Source organism: Pelophylax lessonae (genome assembly GCF_965119305.1).
Source record: "Pelophylax lessonae genome assembly, chromosome: 3".
NCBI classification, from domain to species: Eukaryota; Metazoa; Chordata; class Amphibia; order Anura; family Ranidae; genus Pelophylax; species Pelophylax lessonae.
In genome coordinates this window covers 117622639-117647014 of record NC_138770.1, presented here as the reverse complement: position 1 = coordinate 117647014, position 24376 = coordinate 117622639, and the positions used below count along the sequence as shown (strand labels likewise).

The following is a 24376-nucleotide window of genomic DNA, read 5'->3' as shown; positions in this document are numbered from 1 at the left end:
ATGAGTGCTGCCAGCATTGCTGCAGAGGTTGAAGGGGTGAGGGGGTCAGCCTATCAGTGCTCAGACCATACGCTGCATCAAATTGGTCTGCATGGCTGTCGTCTCAGAAGGAAGCCTCTTCTAAAGACGATGCACAAGAAAGCACACAAACAGTTTGCTGAGGACAAGCAGACTAAGGACACGTATTACTAGAACCATGTCCTGTGGTCTGATGAGACCAAGAAAAACTTATTTGGTACAGATGGTGTCAAGCGTGTGTGGCGGCAACCAGGTGAGGAGTACAAAGACAAGTGTGTTGTGCCTACACTCAAGCATGGTGGTGGGGGTGTCATGGTCATGGGGCTGCATAAGTGCTGCCGGCATTGGGGAGCTACAGTTCATTGAGGGAGCCATGAATGCCAACATGTACTGTGACATACTGAAGCAGAGCATCATCCCCTCCCTTTCAGAAACTGGGCTGCAGGCCAGTATTCCAACATGATAACGACCCCAAACACACCTCCAAATGACCAATGCCTTGCTAAAGAAGCTGAGGGTAAAGGTGATGGACTGGCCAAGCATGTCTCCAGACCTAAACCCTATTGAGCATCTGTGGGGCATCCTCAAATGGAAGGTGGAGGAGCACAAGATCTCTAACATCCACCAGCTCTGTGATGTCGTCATTGAGGAGTGGAAGAGGACTCCAGTGGCAACCTGTGAAGCTCTGGTGAACTCCATGTCCAAGAGGGGTAAGGCAGTGCTGGAAAATAATGGTGGCCACACAAAATATTGACAGTTTGGGCTCAATTTGGACATTTCCCTCAGGGGTGTTCTCACTTTTGTTGTCAGCGGTTTAGACATTAATGGCTATGTGTTGAGTTATTTTGAGGGGACAGCAAATTTACACTGTTATACAAGCTGTACACTCACTACTTTACATTGTAGCAAAATGTAATTTCTTCAGTGTTGTCACATGAAAAGATATAATAAAATATTTACAAAAATGTGAGGGGTGTACTCACTTTTGTGAGATACTGAAAGTGTATTTTTTTAGCAGAAACCCCAGAGAATAAAATGGCGATTGTTGCAATCTTTTATGTCACTCTGTGTTTGCGCAGAAGTCTTTCAAACGCAGTTATCTTTGGAAAAAATACACTTTAATGAATCTGAAAAAAACTAAACAGTAAAGTCAGCCCAGATTTTTAGTATAATGTAAAAGATTATGTAACGCCGAGAATCCTGATCTTGATCCCAAGCAAAAAATTGTGATTCTCATTTTTCCCAGAATCGTGCAGCTCTAAGTGTCCCCATTAGTAGATTCCTCGCTGTACCAGTTCTGGTAACAAAACGCATGATTTTCTCTCACTTTAGGTGACAACGCATAGCATTAAGGGGTGAATCTCCCTAACAGGGACACAAGCGGCAAAAAAAACCTGATGGGGGTTCTAATCTCTCTTCACTACATACAAAACTAAAATAAAGATTTGCTAATACTAAGCATAAAATATCCTTACACCATAATAGTCACTGATCTTCCATCATAAGCCTAGCAGGGAGCCCTCCAGAGCTGGGATAGGAGGTGTGTGTGTGTGTGGCCCTCCAGAGCTGGGATAGGAGGTGTGTGTGTGTGTGGCCCTCCAGAGCTGGGATAGGAGGTGTGTGTGTGTGTGGCCCTCCAGAGCTGGGATAGGAGGTGTGTGTGTGTGTGGCCCTCCAGAGCTGGGATAGGAGGTGTGTGTGTGTGGCCCTCCAGAGCTGGGATAGGAGGGGTGTGTGTGTGGCCCTCCAGAGCTGGGATAGGAGGGGTGTGTGTGTGGCCCTCCAGAGCTGGGATAGGAGGGGTGTGTGTGTGGCCCTCCAGAGCTGGGATAGGAGGGGTGTGTGTGTGGCCCTCCAGAGCTGGGATAGGAGGGGTGTGTGTGTGGCCCTCCAGAGCTGGGATAGGAGGGGTGTGTGTGTGGCCCTCCAGAGCTGGGATAGGAGGGGTGTGTGTGTGTGGCCCTCCAGAGCTGGGATAGGAGGGGTGTGTGTGTGGCCCTCCAGAGCTGGGATAGGAGGGGTGTGTGTGTGGCCCTCCAGAGCTGGGATAGGAGGGGTGTGTGTGTGGCCCTCCAGAGCTGGGATAGGAGGGGTGTGTGTGTGGCCCTCCAGAGCTGGGATAGGAGGGGTGTGTGTGTGGCCCTCCAGAGCTGGGATAGGAGGGGTGTGTGTGTGGCCCTCCAGAGCTGGGATAGGAGGGGTGTGTGTGGCCCTCCAGAGCTGGGATAGGAGGGGTGTGTGTGTGTGGCCCTCCAGAGCTGGGATAGGAGGGGTGTGTGTGTGTGGCCCTCCAGAGCTGGGATAGGAGGTGTGCGTGTGGCCCTCCAGAGCTGGGATAGGAGGTGTGTGTGGCCCTCCAGAGCTGGGATAGGAGGTGTGTGTGTGGCCCTCCAGAGCTGGGATAGGAGGGGTGTGTGTGGCCCTCCAGAGCTGGGATAGGAGGGGTGTGTGTGGCCCTCCAGAGCTGGGATAGGAGGGGTGTGTGTGGCCCTCCAGAGCTGGGATAGGAGGGGTGTGTGTGGCCCTCCAGAGCTGGGATAGGAGGGGTGTGTGTGGCCCTCCAGAGCTGGGATAGGAGGGGTGTGTGTGGCCCTCCAGAGCTGGGATAGGAGGTGTGTGTGTGGCCCTCCAGAGCTGGGATAGGAGGTGTGTGTGTGGCCCTCCAGAGCTGGGATAGGAGGTGTGTGTGTGGCCCTCCAGAGCTGGGATAGGAGGTGTGTGTGTGGCCCTCCAGAGCTGGGATAGGAGGGGTGTGTGTGGCCCTCCAGAGCTGGGATAGGAGGGGTGTGTGGCCCTCCAGAGCTGGGATAGGAGGGGTGTGTGGCCCTCCAGAGCTGGGATAGGAGGGGTGTGTGTGGCCCTCCAGAGCTGGGATAGGAGGGGTGTGTGGCCCTCCAGAGCTGGGATAGGAGGGGTGTGTGGCCCTCCAGAGCTGGGATAGGAGGGGTGTGTGGCCCTCCAGAGCTGGGATAGGAGGTGTGTGTGTGGCCCTCCAGAGCTGGGATAGGAGGGGTGTGTGTGGCCCTCCAGAGCTGGGATAGGAGGGGTGTGTGTGGCCCTCCAGAGCTGGGATAGGAGGGGTGTGTGTGGCCCTCCAGAGCTGGGATAGGAGGTGTGTGTGGCCCTCCAGAGCTGGGATAGGAGGTGTGTGTGTGGCCCTCCAGAGCTGGGATAGGAGGTGTGTGTGTGGCCCTCCAGAGCTGGGATAGGAGGTGTGTGTGTGGCCCTCCAGAGCTGGGATAGGAGGGGTGTGTGTGGCCCTCCAGAGCTGGGATAGGAGGGGTGTGTGGCCCTCCAGAGCTGGGATAGGAGGGGTGTGTGGCCCTCCAGAGCTGGGATAGGAGGTGTGTGTGTGGCCCTCCAGAGCTGGGATAGGAGGTGTGTGTGTGTGGCCCTCCAGAGCTGGGATAGGAGGGGTGTGTGTGGCCCTCCAGAGCATTTTAGCTGAGACAGTAGGCCTCCAGCAGGCAGTGTGATCAATGGACTCTCCTCCCCCCTGTCCTCTACTCACATTGGCACGTTTCGCCGCTTGCATCGCCATGGTGCCGGCCGCAGAACAGACAAACCACCTGGAGAAGAAAAGACACACGTACACAGAGCTCCGTACTCCACAACAGGAAATGGACACAGCTTCCGCCCGACGCAATCACAGCGCGCCGCATAGAGCTTCCGGTACCAGAGAGCGTACGTACGTCGTGCGTGCTTGTCTCCAGGCGGCCATCTGTATTGAGGGCACATTCGCCTGGCACTGCAAAATGTGCGTGTGTGTGGCTATATATTAGTCAGAAATTATATCAATAGATGGGAAGGTACGGGGAAGTTATGGGGGGGGGGGGGGCATTAAAGCATGCAGACATCACCGACCTGCAAAAACTCATTTCAGGGAGGTGGCAGTCCAAACCTCCGCAACACCCCCCCCCCTTTCCCAATTTAAAGCGGAGTTCCAGCCACAAAATCGACATAGTCGATTTTGGGCCATCCGCTTCCTATTTGTCACCTGAAAAAGAAATGGGAAGTTACGATTTTTTTTTTTTGTTTTTTACTTACCTTGTAATTGCAGAAAAAAAATACTCACCTTCCTTCCACTTCCTCCCTCGGCGGCCGCGGCCCGCGCCGTCACTTCCGCTTTGCAATGATTCCTGGGAGCTGAACATCATCGCCTCCAGGAATCAATGCACCTGCACCGGCCCCAACTTCAGTTCTGGTTCAGGAGCGTCATACCTTGCTAAACAGCTTCTGGGCATGCCCAGAAGCTGTGCAGGGATGACACTGCAGCCCTGGAAGTGACGGCGGGGCTGGCGCAGTGCATTGTGGGACCAAAGAGGACGCAGAAGAGGATCGCGCTGGCTTCAAGCTGCCCACACCTGAGATGGCAGCACTGGAGAAGAAATTTTAAAAGTGAGTATTTCTTCTTGCAGGCAGTGGCGTAGCGTGGGGGGTGCAGGGGGGACCGGCCGCACCGGGCGCAACATCTGGGGGGGGCGCATCCGCAGTGTCATTCTGTCTGTCTGACTCTGACATACACAGTTCACACACTGTCTGCGGCTGCCTCCATCTTTAGGCTGGGAGATGTCCAGCACAGCTGCCCTATGGCTGAAAATGGCGGGTCGGGGCTGGACTGTGCCTCACCTGTCCATTGGTGTAGGGTGGGGTGGCGTTGCAAGCCAAGCTCTGCCTATGCCGCCTTTCCTCACTGCTCAGTCAGTTTAGCAGCGAGTGAGTCAGCAGCCTAGCGCTGTCACAGAGTGTTTTTTTTTTTTTTTTTTTTAATCGCCTGATTAGAGCCAGAGGCTCTAATAAGCTTAAAAAAGGGGTGGACCCGGGGAGCAGAGCAGTGCGCCCCAAGCCCACCCATTGTGTGACAATAGCAAATTAAAATTCGCTATTGTCACACGGATCCTCCTCCTGGCCAATCAGGAAGAGGGTCCGAGACCCTCTTCCTGATTGGCCGAAAGGCGAATGCATGCCATTGGCCGAGGAGGAGGCGGGAGGACTCGAGGAGACGTGGGGAACTGAGGAGAAGCTGCCGTTGCAGTTAAGTCTCTCTGCATTGAAGGGGTCATGCTGGTCTGTCTGCATTGAAAGGGGGCACGCTGGTCATTCTGCATTGAAAGGGGGCGCGCTGGTCATTCTGCATTGAAAGGGGGCACGCTGGTCGGAGATGGAGCTGTCATCCGCCGGCTCAGCGGGGATCGGCGGATCGATCCCCGCTGAGCAGAGCACCGTCCGCAACGGAATGTGGACCGTGTGAAAGAGGCCTTAGTCAGACCCATCTGGCAAATGGCTACCTACTGATAGTTTAGATTCACATGCAGATTGTTCTGATTTATTGTTTTAAATATATATATATGTATATACACGAGCGCGGCGTGAGTTTGTGCTTTAGGGTGCACACCCTAATGCAATAGGCTGTGCACGCCTATGCTAACCGGCCTATAGTTCTTGGCCTTTTTTTAAATATTGGTACCACGTTGGCTTTTTTCAAATCAGCTGGCACCATATATACATATTTAATGGCACCATATATCCACTTGACCTAAAAGAGGTTTTACCCCTTTCATGACCAGGCCATTTTTTGCTATTTAGCGCTGCGCTGCTTTTACTGGAAATTGTGCAGTCACGCAACACTGCATGCAAATGAAATGTATATAATTTTTTCACACAAATAGAGCTTTATTTTGGTTGTATTTGATCACCATTGGATTTTTATTTTTTATTATATAAACAAAAAAGACTGAAAAAAAAACAATATTTTTTACTTTCTGCTATAAAACTTATACTTTAAAAAAAATGTAAAAAATCAAATTTCTTCATAAATTTAGGCCAAAAAGGGTTCTGCTACAAGTTGTTGGTAAAAAAAAATCCCAATATCATTGGTAAAAAAATCCCAATAAGTGTATATTGATTTGTGCGAAAGCATCTACAAATGATGGTATATAAACTAGTATATTTACTGGAATTATTATTTTATTTTATTTTTATACTGCTGTAGCACTATCCACATTGGGGCCACAAGTAAAAGGGTTCCCCATTGCTGCACAGCCAGTCACATAGCATCTTCAACTTGCATCCAGACACAGAAAACAGTCCTTGAGCTTTGTTTTTGTTGTTTTATTAAGGGAAAATAACTTGGATGAGGATAAGAATTATGGGATGCCCAAACTTCACAGTAATGCCCCATACACACGTGCAGATTATCTGCAGACTTTTGTCTGCAGACTTACCTTTTCTATGTAGTGCAAGGGCCTGCCGGATTGCATACAAATTGAAAGGGTTTAGATTTGACCTCATATTATATGGTTTTGGTAATTCTGCAGACAAAAGTCTGCAGATAATCTGCACGTGTGTATGGGGCATAACTGATGATATACAGCTCCACTTGATCCACCTACACAGCTTGACATGATCCTTTGTACATCTCTGCTTGACTTACTCTGAAGAACTCCAATTGATTTATTCTTTTGAATACTAGCAGTCTCTTGTTAGCTCAGAAAAAGCCCCTTACAGGCTAGGAACTCTTAGTCCCTTAGAAAAGTTACATATGTGGAGTGAACTGCATCCTGAAACACCTCCAGTTCCCCTGTAGACACTGGTCCTATTTCTAATTCTGCAGGAAATGCTAGCCCACCTGGTTGCATTTTTACCAGCCCGCCTGGCTGCTTCTTTACCAGCCTACCCGACTGACACTATTTGCCAGTCTGCCCGACTGACACACTGGAGATCTCCCAGGGCAAGTTTTAATGAAGATTTAAGCATGCCGCTGTCTCCAAGAGAGATCTTCTGCTTGTGGCAGTCTCTCCCCTTGTCAGTCCCTGCACCGTGCTGATCTGCTCACTCTGTCATTCCTTGCTGCCTCTCATGAAAGCCTCCTCCAACTTCTTCTGTGGTGGAATCCTTCCAGGCCAGCCACCTGAGGCTCGACCCGAGGTAGAGTCCCTCCTCCGCAGGGGTCCCTTGAGGGCCACCGACAGTCTCCCTCAGCACTGCATTTTTATCTTCCACCAGGCTCCCTTCCCAGAATGACTCATGTCTGTTAAAGGGCTCATTTAGTCCCTGCCAGGCCAAACTGCTGGGGATTGGTTAAGGGCCCCTAAATATGCAGAACAGCCCCTGCTAACCTCCACCACTAGCATCTAGAATGTTCTCCAACTTTCTAGATCCAGGGTGAGGCACCAGAGAGCTGTCTGTATGAGTCATGCGGGCCTAACCTCTAATAACCCTGACCCAGTGGCGTAGCGTGGGGGGTGCAGGGGGGGCCGGCCGCACCGGGCGCAACATCTGGGGGGGGCGCATCCGCAGTGTCATTCTGTCTGTCTGACTCTGACATACACAGTTCACACACTGTCTGCGGCTGCCTCCATCTTTAGGCTGGGAGATGTCCAGCACAGCTGCCCTATGGCTGAAAATGGCGGGTCGGGGCTGGACTGTGCCTCACCTGTCCATTGGTGTAGGGTGGGGTGGCGTTGCAAGCCAAGCTCTGCCTATGCTGCCTTTCCTCACTGCTCAGTCAGTTTAGCAGCGAGTGAGTCAGCAGCCTAGCGCTGTCACAGAGTGTTTTTTTTTTTTTTTTTAATCGCCTGATTAGAGCCAGAGGCTCTAATAAGCTTAAAAAAGGGGTGGACCCGGGGAGCAGAGCAAGCCCACCCATTGTGTGACAATAGCAAATTAAAATTCGCTATTGTCACACGGATCCTCCTCCTGGCCAATCAGGAAGAGGGTCCGAGACCCTCTTCCTGATTGGCCGAAAGGCGAATGCATGCCATTGGCCGAGGAGGAGGCGGGAGGACTCGAGGAGACGTGGGGAACTGAGGAGAAGCTGCCGTTGCAGTTAAGTCTCTCTGCATTGAAGGGGTCATGCTGGTCTGTCTGCATTGAAAGGGGGCACGCTGGTCATTCTGCATTGAAAGGGGGCACGCTGGTCATTCTGCATTGAAAGGGGGCACGCTGGTCTCTCTGCATTGAAGGGGGGCACGCTGGTCATTCTGCACTGAATGGGGGCACGCTGGTCATTCTGCATTGAAAGGGGGCACGCTGGTGTCTCTGCATTGAAAGGGGGCATGCTGGTCTCTCTGCATTGAAAGGGGGCACGCTGGTCATTCTGCATTGAAAGGGGGCACGCTGGTCACTCTGCATTGAAAGGGGGCACGCTGGTCACTCTGCATTGAAAGGGGGCACGCTGGTCATTCAAACCTGTATTTAGATGCATTTTACTTTAATTACATCAGTATTTTCATAACAAGCAATACATGTGCTTAGGGGGTAAGGGTTTCTTTAACTAATCTAGTGGAAGAGACTCGAGTGCTAAAATCCCGCGGGTTAGGGGGCGCAAATTACTTGCCTTGCCCCGGGTGCTGACAACCCACGCTACGCCACTGCTTGCAGGTAAGTGCGAACCGGGACAGATCAGAGGCTAGCCATTGTGAAATGTACTAGCCCTGACTGTCCCGGGGGTATGTTTATTGACATTTTTTTTTTGTGGCCAGAACTCCGCTTTAAGACAACCAGAAGATAATGAAATGAAATGGAATCAGTATACATAGGTTTTCTTCTTCTGGTAGATATTAAAGGAAAACTCTAACCACCATGACCACTTCAGTGATTTGAAGTGGTGATGGTGGTAGGAGTCAGAAACACTGCACATGATGGGATATTTACAGTTATGTGCTGGGGCATAGTTGCACCCCTAGCACATATGACTTAGGCAGCCAGAAAATGTCATGTCCTTATTCATTAGGGCTGCGCATCTTCACTTACCTCACGATTCAATGTGATTACGATTATTAGGGTCTCGATACGATACAATTCGATTCCGCGATGCATCACGATTACTATGGGGACCCTTTTCTAAAGGGGGATCTATGGGGACCCTGCTCTAAAAGGGGATCTATGGTGACCCTTCTCTAAAGGGGGATCTATGGGGACCCTGCTCTAAAGGGGATCTATGGGGAGCCTGGGCCTGCCCTAAAGGGGATCCAGGGGAACTGAGCTCTAAAGGGGGATCTATGGGGACCCTGCTCTAAAGGGAATCTATGGAATAGATCCCCTTAAGTGCAGGGTCGCCATAGATCCCCCTTTAGAGCAGGCCAGCATCCCCAGAGATCCTTCTTTAGTAGAGCAGGTCCCCTCATAGATCCCCCTTTAGAGCAGGCCACATCAGGTAAGAAGAGTTACCTGATGCTAGTTGTAGTACCGTAGGCCCTGGTAAGGAGGAATGCTGGGCTCTGTAGTCCCCCTAGTTGTAGTATAGCAGGCTCTGGTAAGGAGGAATGCTGGGCTCTGTAGTCCCCCTAGTTGTAGTACAGTAGGCCCTGGTAAGGAGGAATGCTGGGCTCTGTAGCTCTGTACAGAGTCTGTAGTAGTCCCCCTAGTTGTAGTATAACAGGCCCTGGTAAGGAGGAATGCTGGGCTCTGTAGTGCCCCTAGTTGTAGTACAGTAGGCCCTGGTAAGGAGGAATGCTGGGCTCTGTAGCTCTGTACAGAGTCTGTAGTAGTCCCCCTAGTTGTAGTATAACAGGCCCTGGTAAGGAGGAATGCTGGGCTCTGTAGTGCCCCTAGTTGTAGTACAGTAGGCCCTGGTAAGGAGGAATGCTGGGCTCTGTAGCTCTGTACAGAGTCTGTAGTAGTCCCCCTAGTTGTAGTATAACAGGCCCTGGTAAGGAGGAATGCTGGGCTCTGTAGTGCCCCTAGTTGTATTATAGCAGGCCCTGGTAAGGAGTAATGCTGGGCCCTGTAGTGCTCCGACTTACCAGGAAGCAGAGCTGCAGCCAGTTGTGGGTGAAGTAGCGGTAGGTGTATGGAGTAGGGCTCGGACAAGTCCCGGGTGATGAGCCTCATGTCGGGAATTTGGAGCTCGGACTCATGCAGTGCACGGTACAGGCGGAAAGCAGGGCCTCCTCGCTCCCCTGCGGTCAACTCAGGCTGTCTGCCGAGAACCGCACCGCTACCAGAAGTGTACCGAGCGGAGTGCGTTGCCATCAACTCTTTTGGGCTCTCCGGCTGGGAAGGCCACGACTTCGGGCGGTCGGGCAGCAGCGTGTTAAGTGGGCGTGTGTATCCCGGGGCCAGAGAGAGCACTGATAGCTCCACTCTCCTCCTCTCCCGCACCGCGAGGAGGAGCTCCGTGTTCCACAAGCCCGGCCGCCGCCAACAACTCATTAAGCGCCAGCGCCGCCATGTCACTTCTGTCCCCGCCCCCGGAACTGACGTCATTAGGTAATCGATTTTTCAATCACCCCGAATCGATGCAGAATCGCGAAGGGTCGCATCGCGATGCATCGATTCGCCGATTATATTCAGCAGGCCTACTATTCATACATGTATGAACAAGGACACGACATATTATGACAAAACACAGCTAGGTATTAAAAAACATATTGCAACAATTTACACAGGCTAATGCACATACCTTTTCTACTTATTTTGCAGACTATGCTGGTCTCTGTGGTATGCTGGGCTCTGTGATGCTGGTCTCTGTGATGCTGGGCTCTGTGGTATGCTGGGCTCTGTGATGCCGGTCTCTGTGGTGCTGGGCTCTGTGGTATGCTGGTCTCTGTGATATGCTGGGCTCTGTGGTGCCGGTCTCTGTGGTATGCTGGGCTCTGTGGTTCTGGGCTCTGTGGTGCCGGTCTCTGTGATATGCTGGGCTCTGTGGTGCTGGTGTTCTGACAGACTGCTATACCCGCTCAGATTGCTATACCCCGTCACTTCCGCCGGCCACGCGTCATCAAACCGCTGTGCGAGTCCCCAGTGCGCATGTGCACAAGACATTCTCGAGGTCCGATGTGTATAGCGAACAGCTGACTGAGAGGAGGCGGGGCTGAGGTGGGATGGCGTCATCGAGTTCTTACAGGGGACGGGGAGGATTAGGAGACCTGAGAGCAGGCGGGACGGATGCAAATATTGAGTTCTTACAGGGGGCGGGGCAGGGAGGATTAGGAGACCTGCGGCCGTGTAATGAATGTATTAAAAGCAGTTCCTTCGGTCCTAAGTACACCATGTGATCGCCTCCCACTCACTGTGTGTGAAGGGGCCCCATTCCTCCCCAATGCCTGGCCTAATATACCCCTATAGGGCCCCATCCCCCCAGTGCCTGGCCTAGGATACCCCTATAGGGCCCCACCGCCCCCCAGTGCCTGACCTAGTATACCCCTGTAGGGCCCCACCCCCCCCCCCTCAGTGCCTGGCCTAGTCTACCCCTATAGGGCCCCATCCCCCCAGTGCCTGGCCTAGGATACCCCTATAGGGCCCCCACCCCCCCCCAGTGCCTGGCCTAGTATACCCCTATAGGGCTCCATCCCTCCCAGTGCCTAGCCTAGGATACCCCTATAGGGCCCCATCCCTCCCAGTGCCTGGCCTAGGATACCCCTGTAGGGCCCCCCCAGTGCCTGGCCTAGTATACCCCTATAGGGCCCCATCCCTCCCAGTGCCTGACATAGGATACCCCTATAGGGCCCCCCCAGTGCCTGGCCTAGTATACCCCTATAGGGCCCCATCCCTCCCAGTGCCTAGCCTAGGATACCCCTATAGGGCCCCACCCCTCCCCCAATGCCTGGCCTAGTATACCCCTATAGGGACCCCCCCAGTGCCTGGCCTAGTATACCCCTATATGCCCCCCCCCAGTGCCTGGCCTAGGATACCCCTATAGGGCCCCATCCCCCCAGTGCCTGGCCTAGAAAACCACTATAGGGCCCCATCCCTCCCCAGTGCCTGGCCTAGGATACCCCTATAGGGCCCCATCCCTCCCCCAGTGCCTGGCCTAGTATACCCCTATAGGGCCCCCTCCCCCCCCAGTGCCTGGCCTAGGATATCCCTATAGTGCCCCATCCCCCCCAGTGCCTGGCCTAGGATACCCCTATAGGGCCCCCCCCAGTGCCTTGCCTAGTATACCCCTATAGGGCCCCATCCCTCCCAGTGCCTAGCCTAGGATACCCCTATAGGCCCCCCCCCCAGTGCCTGGCCTAGTATACCCCTATAGGGCCCCATCCCCCCAGTGCATGGCCTAGGATACCCCTAAAGGGCCCCATCCCCCCAGTGCCTGGCCTAGGATACCCCTATAGGGCCCCCCCAGTGCCTGGCCTAGTATACCCCTATAGGGCCCCATCCTTTCCAGTGCCTGGCATAGGATACCCCTATAGGCCCCCCCAGTGCCTGACCTAGTATACCCCTATAGGGCCCAATCCCTCCCAGTGCCTAGCCTAGGATACCCCTATAGGGCCCCATCCCTCCCAGTGCCTAGCCTAATATACCCCTATAGGGCCCCACCCCCCAAGTGCCTGGCCTAGTATACCCCTATAGGGCCCCATCCCCCCAATGCCTGGCCTAGGATACCCCTATAGGGCCCCATCCCTCCCAGTGCCTGGCCTAGGATACCCCTATAGCCCCCCCCAGTGCCTGGGCTAGTATACCCCTATAGGGCCCCATCCCTCCCAGTGCCTAGCCTAGGATACCCCTATAGGGCCCCCATCCCTCCCCCAGTGCCTGGCCTAGTATACCCCTATAGGGCCCCATCCCCCCAGTGCCTGGCCTAGGATACCCCTATAGGGCTCCATCCCTCCCCAGTGCCTGGCCTAGGACATGGCCGCAGGTCTCCTAATCCTCCCCGCCCCGCCCCCTGTAAGAACTCGATATTTGCATCCGTCCCGCCTGCTCTCAGGTCTCCTAATCCTCCCCGCCCCCTGTAAGAACTCGATGACGCCGTCCCACCTCAGCCCCGCCTCCTCTTAGTCAGCTGTTCGCTATACACATCGGACCTCGAGAATGTCTTGTGCGCATGCGCACCGGGGACTCGCACAGCTGTCTGAGGACGCGCGGTCGGCGGAAGTGACGGGGGTATAGCAATGTGAGCGGGTATAGCAGTCTGTCAGAACACCGGCACCACAGAGCCCAGCATATCACAGAGCCCAGCACCACAGAGACCGGCACCACAGAGCCCAGCATACCGCAGAGACCGGGATTCTGACAGACTGCTATACCCACTCAGATCGCTATACCCCTGTCACTTCCGCCGGCCGCGCGTCATCAAACAGCTGTGCGAGTCCCGGGTGCGCATGCGCACAAGACATTCTCAAGGTCCGATGTGTATAGCGAACAGCTGACTGAGAGGAGGCGGGGCTGAGGTGGGACGGCGTCATCGAATTCTTACAGGGGGTGGGGAGGATTAGGAGACCTGAGAGCAGGCGGGACGGATTCAAATATCGAGTTCTTACAGGGGGTGGGGCGGGGAGGATTAGGAGACCTGCGGCCGTGTAATGAATGTATTAAAAGCAGTTCCTTCGGTTCTAAGTACACCGTGTGATCACCTCCCACTCACTGTGTGTGAAGGGGCCCCATTCCTCCACAATGCTTGGCCTAGTATACCCCTTTAGGGCCCCCCCCCCCTCAGTGCCAGGCCTAGTATACCCCTATAGGGCCCCATCCCCCTAGTGCCTGGCCTAGGATCTCCCTATAGGCCCCCCAGTGCCTGGCCTAGTATACGCCTATAGAGCCCCATCCCTCCCTGTGCCTAGCCTAGGATACTCCTATAGGGCCCCATCCCTCCCCCAGTTCCTGGCCTAGTATACCCCTATAGGGCCCCATCCCCCCAGTACCTGGCCTAGGATACCCCTATAGGGCCCCCCCAGTGCCTGGCCTAGTATACCCCTATAGGGCCCCATCCCTCCCAGTGCCTGGCATAGGATACCCCTATAGGGCCCCATCCCCCAGTGCCTGGCTTAGGATACCCCTATAGGGCCCCCTTCCTCCCCAGTGTCTGGCCTAGGATACCCCTATAGGGCCCCATGCCCCCCAGTGCCTGGCCTAGGATACACCTATAGGGCCCCATCCGTCAGTGCCCTATAGGGGTATCCTAGGGCAGGCACTGGGTGAGAATGGGGCCCTATAGGGGTATCCTAAGCCAGGCACTGGGAGGGATGGGGTCCTATAGGGGTATACTAGGCCAGGCACTGGGGGAGGGATGGAGCCCTATAGGGGTATCCTAGGCCAGGCACTGGGGGGAAGGGGCCCTATAGGGGTATCCTATGCCAGGCACTGGGAGGGATGGGGCCCTATAGGGGTATACTAGGCCAAGCACTGGGGGGGCCCTATAGGGGTATCCTATGCCAGGCACTGGGAGGGATGGGGCCCTATAGGGGTATCCTAGGCCAGGTACTGGGAGGGATGGGGTCCTATAGGGGTATCCTAGGCTAGGCACTGGGAGAGATGGGGCTCTATAGGGGTATACTAGGCCAGGCACTGGGGGGGGCCCTATAGGGATATCCTAGGCCAGGCACTGGGGGGATGGGGCCCTATAGGGGTATACTAGGCCAGGCACTGAGGGGGGGGGCCCTATAGGGGTATACTAGGCCAGGCATTGGGGAGGAATGGGGCCCCTTCACACACAGTGAGTGGGAGGTGATCACACGGTGTACTTAGAACCAAAGGAACTGCTTTTAATAGATTCATTACACGGCTGCAGGTCTCCTAATCCTCCCCGCCCCACCCCCTGTAAGAACTCGATATTTGCATCCGTCCCGCCTGCTCTCACGTCTCCTAATCCTCCCCGCCCCGCCCCCTGTAAGAACTCGATGACGCCGTCCCACCTCAGCCCCGCCTCCTCTTAGTCAGCTGTTCGCTATACACATCGAACCTCGAGACTGTCTTGTGCGCATGCGCACCGGGGACTCGCACAGCTGTTTGATGAAGCGCAGCCAGCGGAAGTGACGGAGGTATAGCAATCTGAGCGGGTATAGCAGTCTGTCAGAACACCGGTCTCTGTGGTATGCTGGGCACTGTGGTGCCGGTCTCTGTGGTGCTGGTCTCTGTGGTATGCTGGGCTCTGTGGTGCCGGTCTCTGTGGTGCCGATCTCTGTGATATGCTGGGCTCTGTGGTGCTGGTCTCTGTGGTAGGCTGGGCCCTGTGGTGCCGGTCTCTGTGATATGCTGGGATCTGTGGTGCCGGTCTCTGTGGAATGCTGGGCTCTGTGGTGCCAGTCTCTCTGGTGCTGGCCTCTGTGGTGCCGGTCTCTGTGGTGCTGGGCTCTGTGGTATGCTGGGCTCTGTGGTGCCGGTCTCTGTGATATGCTGGGCTCTGTGGTGCCGGTCTCTGTGATATGCTGGGCTCTGTGGTGCCCGGCTCTGTGGTATGCTGGGCTCTGTGGTGCCCGGCTATGTGGTATGCTGGGCTCTGTGGTGCTGGGCTCTGTGGTATGCTGGGCTCTGTGGTATGCTGGGCTCTGTGGTGCTGGTCTCTGTGATATGCCGGGCTCTGTGGTGCCGGTCTCTGTGGTATGCTGGGCTCTGTGGTGCCAGTCTCTGTGATATGCCGGGCTCTGTGGTGCCGGGCTCTGTGGTGCTGGGCTCTGTGGTGCCGGTCTCTGTGGTGCTGGGCTCTGTGGTATGCTGGGCTCTGTGGTGCCGGTCTCTGTGATATGCTGGGCTCTGTGGTGCCGGTCTCTGTGATATGCTGGGCTCTGTGGTGCTGGGCTCTGTGGTATGCTGCGCTCTGTGGTGCCGGTCTCTGTGATATGCTGGGCTCTGTGGTGCCGGTCTCTGTGGTATGCTGGGCTCTGTGGTGCCGGTCTCTGTGGTGCCGGTCTCTGTGGTGCCGGTCTCTGTGGTGCTGGTCTCTGTGGTGCTGGGCTCTGTGGTGCCTGTCTCGGTGTTCCCGGGCTCTGTGGTGTGCTGGGCTCTGTGGTGCCGGGCTCTGTGGTGCGCTGGGCTCTGTGGTGCGCTGGGCTCTGTGGTGCGCTGGGCTCTGTGGTATGCTGGGCTCTGTGGATATCCCGGCAGGGCTGAGGGCGGCAGTGTCAAAGCTCAGCCGTCAAGACTGTGAGAATGGAGCCGATATTTCCTCCGTAGTACCAGCTCACAGGCGGAGTGATATTAAGTGCACTTCGCCTGTGAGAGAAGGAGTTATACAGAGGAAGCACACAGCTGCAGTAGAGAGCAGAGCCTCGTGCTTCCTCTATATGGCTCCTCCTCTCACAGGCACTTGATATCACTCCGCCTGTGAGCCGGTACTACGTGGGAAACAGCGGCTCCGTTCTCAGTCATGACAGCTGAGCTCGCCTATGACACTGCAGTCCTCAGCCCTGCCGGGATATCGCCCTGCGCTCGCGGGTGTCCACCAGGTGTGTCAAATCCCTTCATCAATAAGATTGGCCTCTCACCTTAATATAAGACCCAAATGGGCCAGCATTAGCTTGTATGGGGATATTAGACTCCAAGGATGACTCTCCAGCCTTCCACCTCCGGAGGTCGCCGGGACATGTGATAAAGACCTCCGGAGGTGGAAGGCTGGAGAGTCATCCTTGGAGTCTAATATCCCCATACAAGCTAATGCTGGCCCATTTGGGTCTTATATTAAGGTGAGAGGCCAATCTTATTGGTGAAGGGATTTGACACACCTGGTGTTTCTTTATCAAGGCTTTATCTATGTTATTTGGACACATTATCAATTGCTTTTAAGCACGCATCCTATTTGGACACTTTATTGTTGTTTTTTATGGTTATCTATTAATTTTGTGCACATCTGGCGCATCACGTTTTGATTTATATTATTTTGATTGTGAGGTGTTGACACGATTAGTGTATGCTGCCGGATACATTTATCTTTGCACATTGATTTGTTGCACATTGATGTATTGCACTTGATGCACATTGACTTTTATGCACATTGATTTTATCACTTGGTTTTGCGCTGATAGTTTATTGTTGTATTTTCAATACTGAGTTGGCCCACCCTTTGCAGCTATAACAGCTTCAACTCTTCTGGGAAGGCTGTCCTCAAGGTTTAGGAGTGTCTATGGAAATGTTTGACCATTCTTCCAGAAGCACATTTGTGAGGTTAGGCACTGATGTTGGAGAGAAGCCCTGGCTTGCAGTCTGTGCTCTAATTCATCCCAAAGGTATTCTATCAAGTTGACATCAGAACTCTGTGCAGGCCAGTCAAGTTCCTCCACCCCAAACTCGCTCATCCATGTCTTTATGGACCTTGCTTTGTGCACTGGTGCACAGTCATGTTGGAACAGGAAGGGGCCGTCCCCAAACTGTTCCCACTAAGTTGGGAGCATGAAATTGTCCAAAATGTCTTGGTATGCTGACCTGGAACTAAGGGGCCAAGCCCAACCCTTGAAAAACAACCCTACACCCTAATCTCTCCTCTACCAAATGATGTGGACCAGTGAAAAGCAAGATCCATAAAGACACAGATGAGGGAGTCTGGGGTGGAGGAACTTGGCTGGCCTGCACAGAGTCCTGACCTCAACCTGTTAGAACACCTTTGGGCTGAATTAGAGTGGAGACTGTGAGGCCTTCTTATCCACATCAGTGCCCGACCTCACAAATGCGCTTCCAGAAGAATGGTCAAACATTCCCATAGACACACTCCTAAACCTTGTGGACAGCCTTCCTAGAAGAGTTGAAGCTGTTATAGCTACAAAGGGTGGGCCCACTTAATATTGAACCTTACGGACTAAGACTGGGATGCCATTAAATTTCATGTGCGTGTAAAGGCAGGTGTCCCAATACTTTTGGTAATATAGTGTATAAGCTAGTATGCATAATTTTATACATGTAGACAGCAAAATACTCTTCTGTAATTGTACGTGACTTTTTCATACTAATTTCAGTACAATGTTTCAATAACTGGATCAAAGTCGTCAATTTATCACCCACATCCGAATTCACAGTTGATTGAATCCTGGTAGTTGATCAAACTTGTCCAAATAATCCAAATTAGAATATCTTTTAGTGTCACTTTACATTACTTTTTTGTTTTTGAGTTTCAATGCAGATTAAGTTATGCTTAGTTAGTTTCCAGCAGCATGTTTTGATATACTTCTCTGACAACGGTGACTGGTTTTGCATATATTAATTTCGCTTGGTTCCTATCTACAGTATATACCTGCATTTGTCTATTTTTGTCCCAAAAAAAATGAAAGCATTTTTTCCCTATCTTCAATCCTTGAATAATTTAACATTTGTGTACAAAACTGAATAAAGATCCTCACTAACAATAATCTAAGTTTTTTTTTTTTTTTATTAATACGGATACTGTTTATTATTGGATTATTGCTGTGGATACCCCACAAAAGTAACCTTACTGAAAAAAAGCCTTGATAATAACACTGTAAAATCAATACCACACACAGTACCAGATAGAAAGTGTAAAATGTAATTTTATAAAAGGGTAAGTATAAAAGCATACATTGACATGACATCAACTCACATAATCTAGTAATATACAACACTTGTGGGAGTAATGATCTGTGCTCATCTTAAAGAGGAAGTAAACCCTCCTCAGGAAGTTGTACCTATAGGTAAGCCTATGATAAGGCTTACCTATAGGTACTGTAAATATCTCCTAAACATGTACCGTTTAGGAGATATTTACCTTTAATGCAGCCAGTGACGTCACTGGCGCATGCGCTCTGAAGGAACGGCTGATCGTGCCGTTCCTTCAGAGCCCCGTGCCGTGACCGTCGGCTCCCGCGCGCGTGCGCGGGAGTGACGTCACCGCGGCTCCGGCCAATCAGATGACCGGATGCCGCGATCCCGGAAGACGGGCGACATGTCATGTCGCCCGTCATACAGGTAAGAGAGCGGCACGGCGGGGGCTCGTTTTAAGGTAAGTATTTCATAATGAGCTAGTATGCGATGCATACTAGCTCATTATGTCTTTCTCTTGCAGGTTGTAAAAAAAAAAAAATGTTTAAACGAGTTTACAACCTCTTTAAAGGATAGGTTCACCTTTTGGAGCATGTTACATGTAAAGCCCCGTACACACGCACCGATTGTTGGCCGTAAATTTTCGGCCAACGTCCGATCGGCCGATTGTCGGCTTGTTAGTATGATGCTTCTGACAACCAAGTGCGACTTTTCGGCCGAACAAAATCTGGTGTGCATGCTATAAAATTTTTGTTGGCCGTCACCAGAACGGCCGATTGTTCCTCAGTCAGTACAGATATCGGGAGACAAAAGTCAGATGAGCAAGACTGGGCATGCTCAGAGAAGAAAAAACACACATGACATCACTTCTGAAGTTGGTTGTTGTTGGCCGACAAAATTCTTGTGCAGTCTAGAGCACATTTCAACCAACACAACACTGGACAAAAAAACGGCCGATTGGTCTACCAACAATCGGTGCGTGTGTACGAGGCATTACACCCATATTTAGAGTGTAATGTGTAACATGTTCCAGGTCTGCCGCCTGGAATCCCTACCCCTGTGGCATCGGACAGGGGATCCTCCCCCCACACCTGCTGTCATATTGTAAAAACAGCGTGTCTGTGGGGGGGCTCCACTCACACAGCTGCGTCATTCATTGACAGCAATCTGTGAATAAAAAAACTACAGGTCCCATCTGCCACTGTGGCAGGCAGCTTGTAGTTCTTAATGAACCCTCATAGTTCATTGATACCTTCTCCAGCTTTGTAACTGCCTACCCATATGGAGATACTGGCAGGAAATCTAGAAGTGCTTGCAGGAGCCCGACATTGCGGCGTGATCTAATGATCTGCAGACTCCACTGAAGAAAATAATAAATGCACATTTTTTCCTGCAATACAAATATATGCATTGATTTTTTTTTTTTTCAAAAAGGTGAACTTAGCCTTTAAATTGATGAAACTTATTTTTGTAGGAAAAAACACAGACATGATGTAATATTTGAACATTACTTCTCCATGGATGATAACCTACAATGAAACTGTACGTAAAAACAAACAGAAGATCCAGAGATACTGGCTAATGGATATATGCTGTATGCACACCCAAAACTTCATGTAAAAGTGGAGTTTGGCTCCATCTGCTTCCATCTGGATATTGGTCCTTGTGTCCATCCATTTTGTGGAGAGCCCATTCACACCAAAATGAATGCTGAGAAGTATGAATGATATTGGATACAGTATGTGTAGGTGTGAATGGACCCTTAAAACACACTAAACTGTAGCACATAGATGTGTACCAGCCACAAAGGTATAACGTTTGGGTTTCTAAATGTGTTTTCCTGCAGTAAAATGAATGTGCTTTACCGCACAAAATGGACAATTATGAATAGACCTTATTGCAGGGCTTGACAAATTTTCCTGAAATCTAGGAGCCAGCTAAAAAAGTTAGGAGCCAGTTTTTTTTTTTAAACTAACAACCAAGCTTTATTTAATAAAACGGATACTAAATTTACACATAAATACGACTAGAACCCCACTCTCCTCTATAGCACAATTGGATGAAAACAGACTGTCTGTCTCTTTCCATCCGATGCCATCTGATCCGATCCATGGGATGGATAGAAAATAGAACCACCATCCGTCTGCTTTTGGTTGACAGGATCAGATGGTGGCAGATTACTGCTCCATAGAGGAGAATGAAGGGTCCGATCAGGTCTGCCTGAAAAACTGACAGGCGGACCTGATCAGACAGCCCCTGTGAAAGGGGCCTTCGGCTGTGGCATGGCGATGAGGGGGAAAAAAAAAAAAATATATATATATATATATATATATATATATATATATATATATATATAAATAATATTTTTTTTTTTACTAATTGGAAAAAAAAGATTTTTTTTTATATTTTTAATAATTAAAAAAAAAAATATTATTATTTTTTTTTTACATTTAAAAAATAAATTAAATAAATAATAATAACCACACTCCCTGTCAAAGGTAACTAACTGGACAGGGAGATGGTAATGAATTGAGAACAAAAAGGCAGTGGAAACAGTCATTACTCCCGGCCTCCACAAGAGGGCGCCAGTTTCCCATTGGAAGCCTGTCATCTCAAGTAGGCCGAAAAGCCGGGGCCTCAATTTTCGGACGGCCCGGAAGTCCGTGCACGGTCCAGGCAAAAATGACAGGACACCTTCTGCAGGGCACCCCCAGGCGCCAGGTCGCTAATTCTAGTCGCAAATGCGACCTGGCACCCGGGGATTGTCGAGCCCTGCCTTATTGGATTAGAAAAGAGGTTGAAGGGGGTAAAAACAAATATAAGTTTTAAAGGAAAGGTCAAAATAAATGCAGCTGCCTATATTTTTTCACTAAAGGAAAACCTCTGTTTATGTTTTTTTTTTTTTTAATGTTCAGTTTGAATTTCCCAGGTTTGTGACAGGTCTACTTTTAGGCTACATTCCGGCAAGCAGGCAGGGGTGCCCACTGGCATGATTCAGTACATTCTTGCTGGCAGAGCTACATGCTGTATGCATACAGGGTAGCCTCTGACCGACTCTGGGGGCAGATAGTGTTCATCCAAGAATGGCGTTTCTGCAGAGTTTCTGTCCGCAGCTAATCAGTTAGTTTGTATGTCGCCATAACGCAGAGTACAGCTGCGTCCAGAATCGGTATCTAGTCCCCTCTAAACACATGAAACTATCAGCCTCTGGCTAATTATGTAAATGTAGTCTCTCCTCGAAGAAGATGATTGTAAAATTTTGGGATCTATAAGAAGCCATAGCCATTACATTTAATGGCTTTTTAGCCCATTTGAACAAATCCTCCCTATAGCATTCAGATGCACATAAAGAATACATGTCCATATCTAAAATGTGTTGAAGTGTGTAATAATAGCAGCTGAAGAATCAAAAGATACTGGGGTCAGTCTGTTTAAATCTCTAACATTAATGGCCACCATTGTGATGTCCAAGCTAACAGAGCCACCCAACAGTTTACTTCATTCTAGAGACCTTTCTCTAAGAACATAATATATTTTATATTGTGACAGGTAGTCACTGTGTAAGGAGGCATCAGGCAAGATATCTGTTTTAGCAGGGAAAGGATCCCTGATCAGATGTGATACCGGTGTGTGTTGGCCACAAAGGTAAAGCCCTGTACACACGCACAGATTGTTGGCCGACCGATCGGCCGTCTTTTGTCCAGTGTTGTTTGTTGGTTGAAATGTGCTCTAGACTTGCACTGGACTTTTGTTGGCCAACAAAAACCAACTTCAGAAGTGATGTCATGTGATGGTTGACTTTCCCTGTGTTTTTTCTTCTCTGAGCATGCCCAGTCTTGCTCATCTGATTTTTGTCTGCCGAAATCTGTATTGACTGAGGAACAATCGGCCGTTCTGTTGTTGGCCAACAAAAATTTTATAGCATGCACACCAGATTTTTTTCGGCCGAAAAGTTGCAGTTGGTTGTCGGAAGCATCATACTAACAAGCCTACAATCGGCCGATCGGTCGTTGGCCGAAAATTTACGGCCAACAATCTGTGCGTGTGTACAGGGCTTAAGTGTTCTCTAGTCTATCATAATTCCTACTGCAAGAACAGCTTGAAGCCTGAGACATGGGGAGCACAAGACTAGGTCTGTCTGGCCTACACTGCTCCTTCTGGCTCGCTCAAAGTTTAGGCACCACTCAACACTCGATTTGTTTAATCAACTTGTGTTGAAGGAGCCTGATGGAAAATTGTCAGCCAAACAATGCTTGCATCCAATCAGATGTAAGCACTGTTTGGGAATTCTGACAGCCAGTGACAGTAAAGCCCCGTACACACGTACCGATGGTCGGCATACAAATGTTCCTCTTTTCTCCCCGGGATGTCGGTGTCTGCTGAAAAGTGCAAAGACAGCACAAGGACAGCACAAGAATTTTGTCCGCCGACTGCAGAAGTGATGTCATGTAATGGTTAACTTTCCCTGTGTTTTCTATTTTCTGAGCATGCCCAGTCTTGCAAATCTGCGGTCTGTCGGCCGAATTGTGTACTGACAGGCGAACAATCGTCCGTTCTGGTGTCGGCATACAAATATTTTCATGTTTGCACGAAAGACTTTTGTCCGCGGATTGTGCGCAGACATCTGTCGGAGGCACCATACTAACACGCGTACAATCGGCAGATCCTTCGTCCACCGACGTTTGTATGCCGACGATCGGTACGTGTGTACGGGCCTTAACTGTCAGAATATACAATAGCCTAGCAGGGGGGGGGGGATTCATAATCCAGGCTGTTTGCATGGATGGACAAATCAGTTAGATTTCTTTTGTTCTGTCCTCAGGTTGAAAGAAAGAATGGTTCATGTGTATAACCAGCTTGATATACTAGCTTCATTTTTTTCATTCAGACAGCGAGCTGAACAAAAAGAAAACATAAGAGAGGATAATGGAGTAATACTACCCGCTGTGCCATTGTATTCTGTTAGAATACACTGATCGGGGCTGCGGTAGCTGGTCAATTGAAAGTTTTTCAACAGTCTACTGATTAACCTTTCTCAAAAAGAGAGGGCCACACAAATCAAAATTTGGCTAGTCCCTGTTGAACTGGCTGAATTTCAATTCTTGTATGGCCAACTTAAGACTGGGACAAATCTTTCTTAGGGAGGAATAGACAGCTGTGTAACAATACCTGAGATGCTATAAAAAACCTTTGCGTTCATTGTTGATTTTATAATACAGGATTTATATTGCGCCAACCGTTTAAGCAGCGATTTGTAAGGCCACAAACTATTATGTTAAAGCAGCTCTTCAGTCATTTTTTCATCTAGTAAATCTTCTGCCCTTGTTGTTTTAACTTTGGATAACTTTTGGATAGTAAAAAAATTATACTCTGCCAGTAAATACCTTATGCAGCCCACTTACTCTTTCTAGTCTGGTAAAAAGCCTAGGCTAATGACATCATGCACAGCTCTCTCCCTCACTCTCCTGAGAGTTTGCCAGCAAGGGAGGAGGGATAGGAGAGCCAAGCAGAGCTGGAGGGAGCTGGATGAGGGCGGAGATAACAGGAGACTGCAGAGATCCATGAGTAATGTGCAGGCAAGCAGTAGTGTGAGTGTGTCTGTCTGTCTGTATATGTGTCTGTGTGTGACTGCATAAAGTAAATCCAGGAAGTGAACAGGCAGCAGCTTTAGCTGCCCACAGTTAAAATGGCTGCAGCCAGACTTCGTGGAGGGAGATTTCTGCAGCATATTTGGTAAGTACAGAATCACAGTATATATAAAATATTATGAAAAGTGGTTGGAGGGAAGCTTCAGAACGGCAAAGATGTTTTTATTACAAATTATGTGAGCAGACTGCAGTTCCTCTGCAAGAAATAACTCACAAGAGAAACCCATTTTGAAGGATCACTCCATTCAAAAATCCATATACATTTTGCCTACTTTTATAAATATGTAAACGACAAAGTACCACAGTGGACTGCTCTAGAGCACCAAACATGAAGAGTATAAATACATTAGCTTCGACTCAGTTAAAGCCTAATTGCAGTCTCACTTTATGTCATTCTTTTTTATTGTTACAATGTGTGTCCCTTCGTACTGTAAAAGCTGCCCTGTTGGCAGCACACTGGGGAGTCGGATTGCTACTCTCATACAGAGCTCTGTGTCCCCGGTCTCCAGCCTCCCCCTGCATAGTGCTCCAATCAGCTGCTCAGGGAAGGTAAAATGGTATGACAT

At 50.5% G+C, this 24376-nt stretch overlaps 1 protein-coding gene across 2 annotated transcripts in view; it reads right to left on the bottom strand.

Annotated features, from left to right (window-relative positions):
- Positions 1-24376, bottom strand: part of SF3B6 (splicing factor 3b subunit 6) — a 169470-nt gene that overhangs the window by 24977 nt on the left and 120117 nt on the right. The window contains exon 2 of one of the 2 annotated variants that reach the window (XM_082251758.1): positions 3530-3615. In XM_082251758.1, coding sequence (XP_082107884.1) covers positions 3530-3559 — 30 coding nt within the window. In that variant the 5' untranslated portion in view covers positions 3560-3615. Of the gene's footprint in view, positions 1-3529; positions 3669-24376 lie in introns of those variants that run through there. The other variant, XM_082251757.1, reaches the window with a different exon arrangement.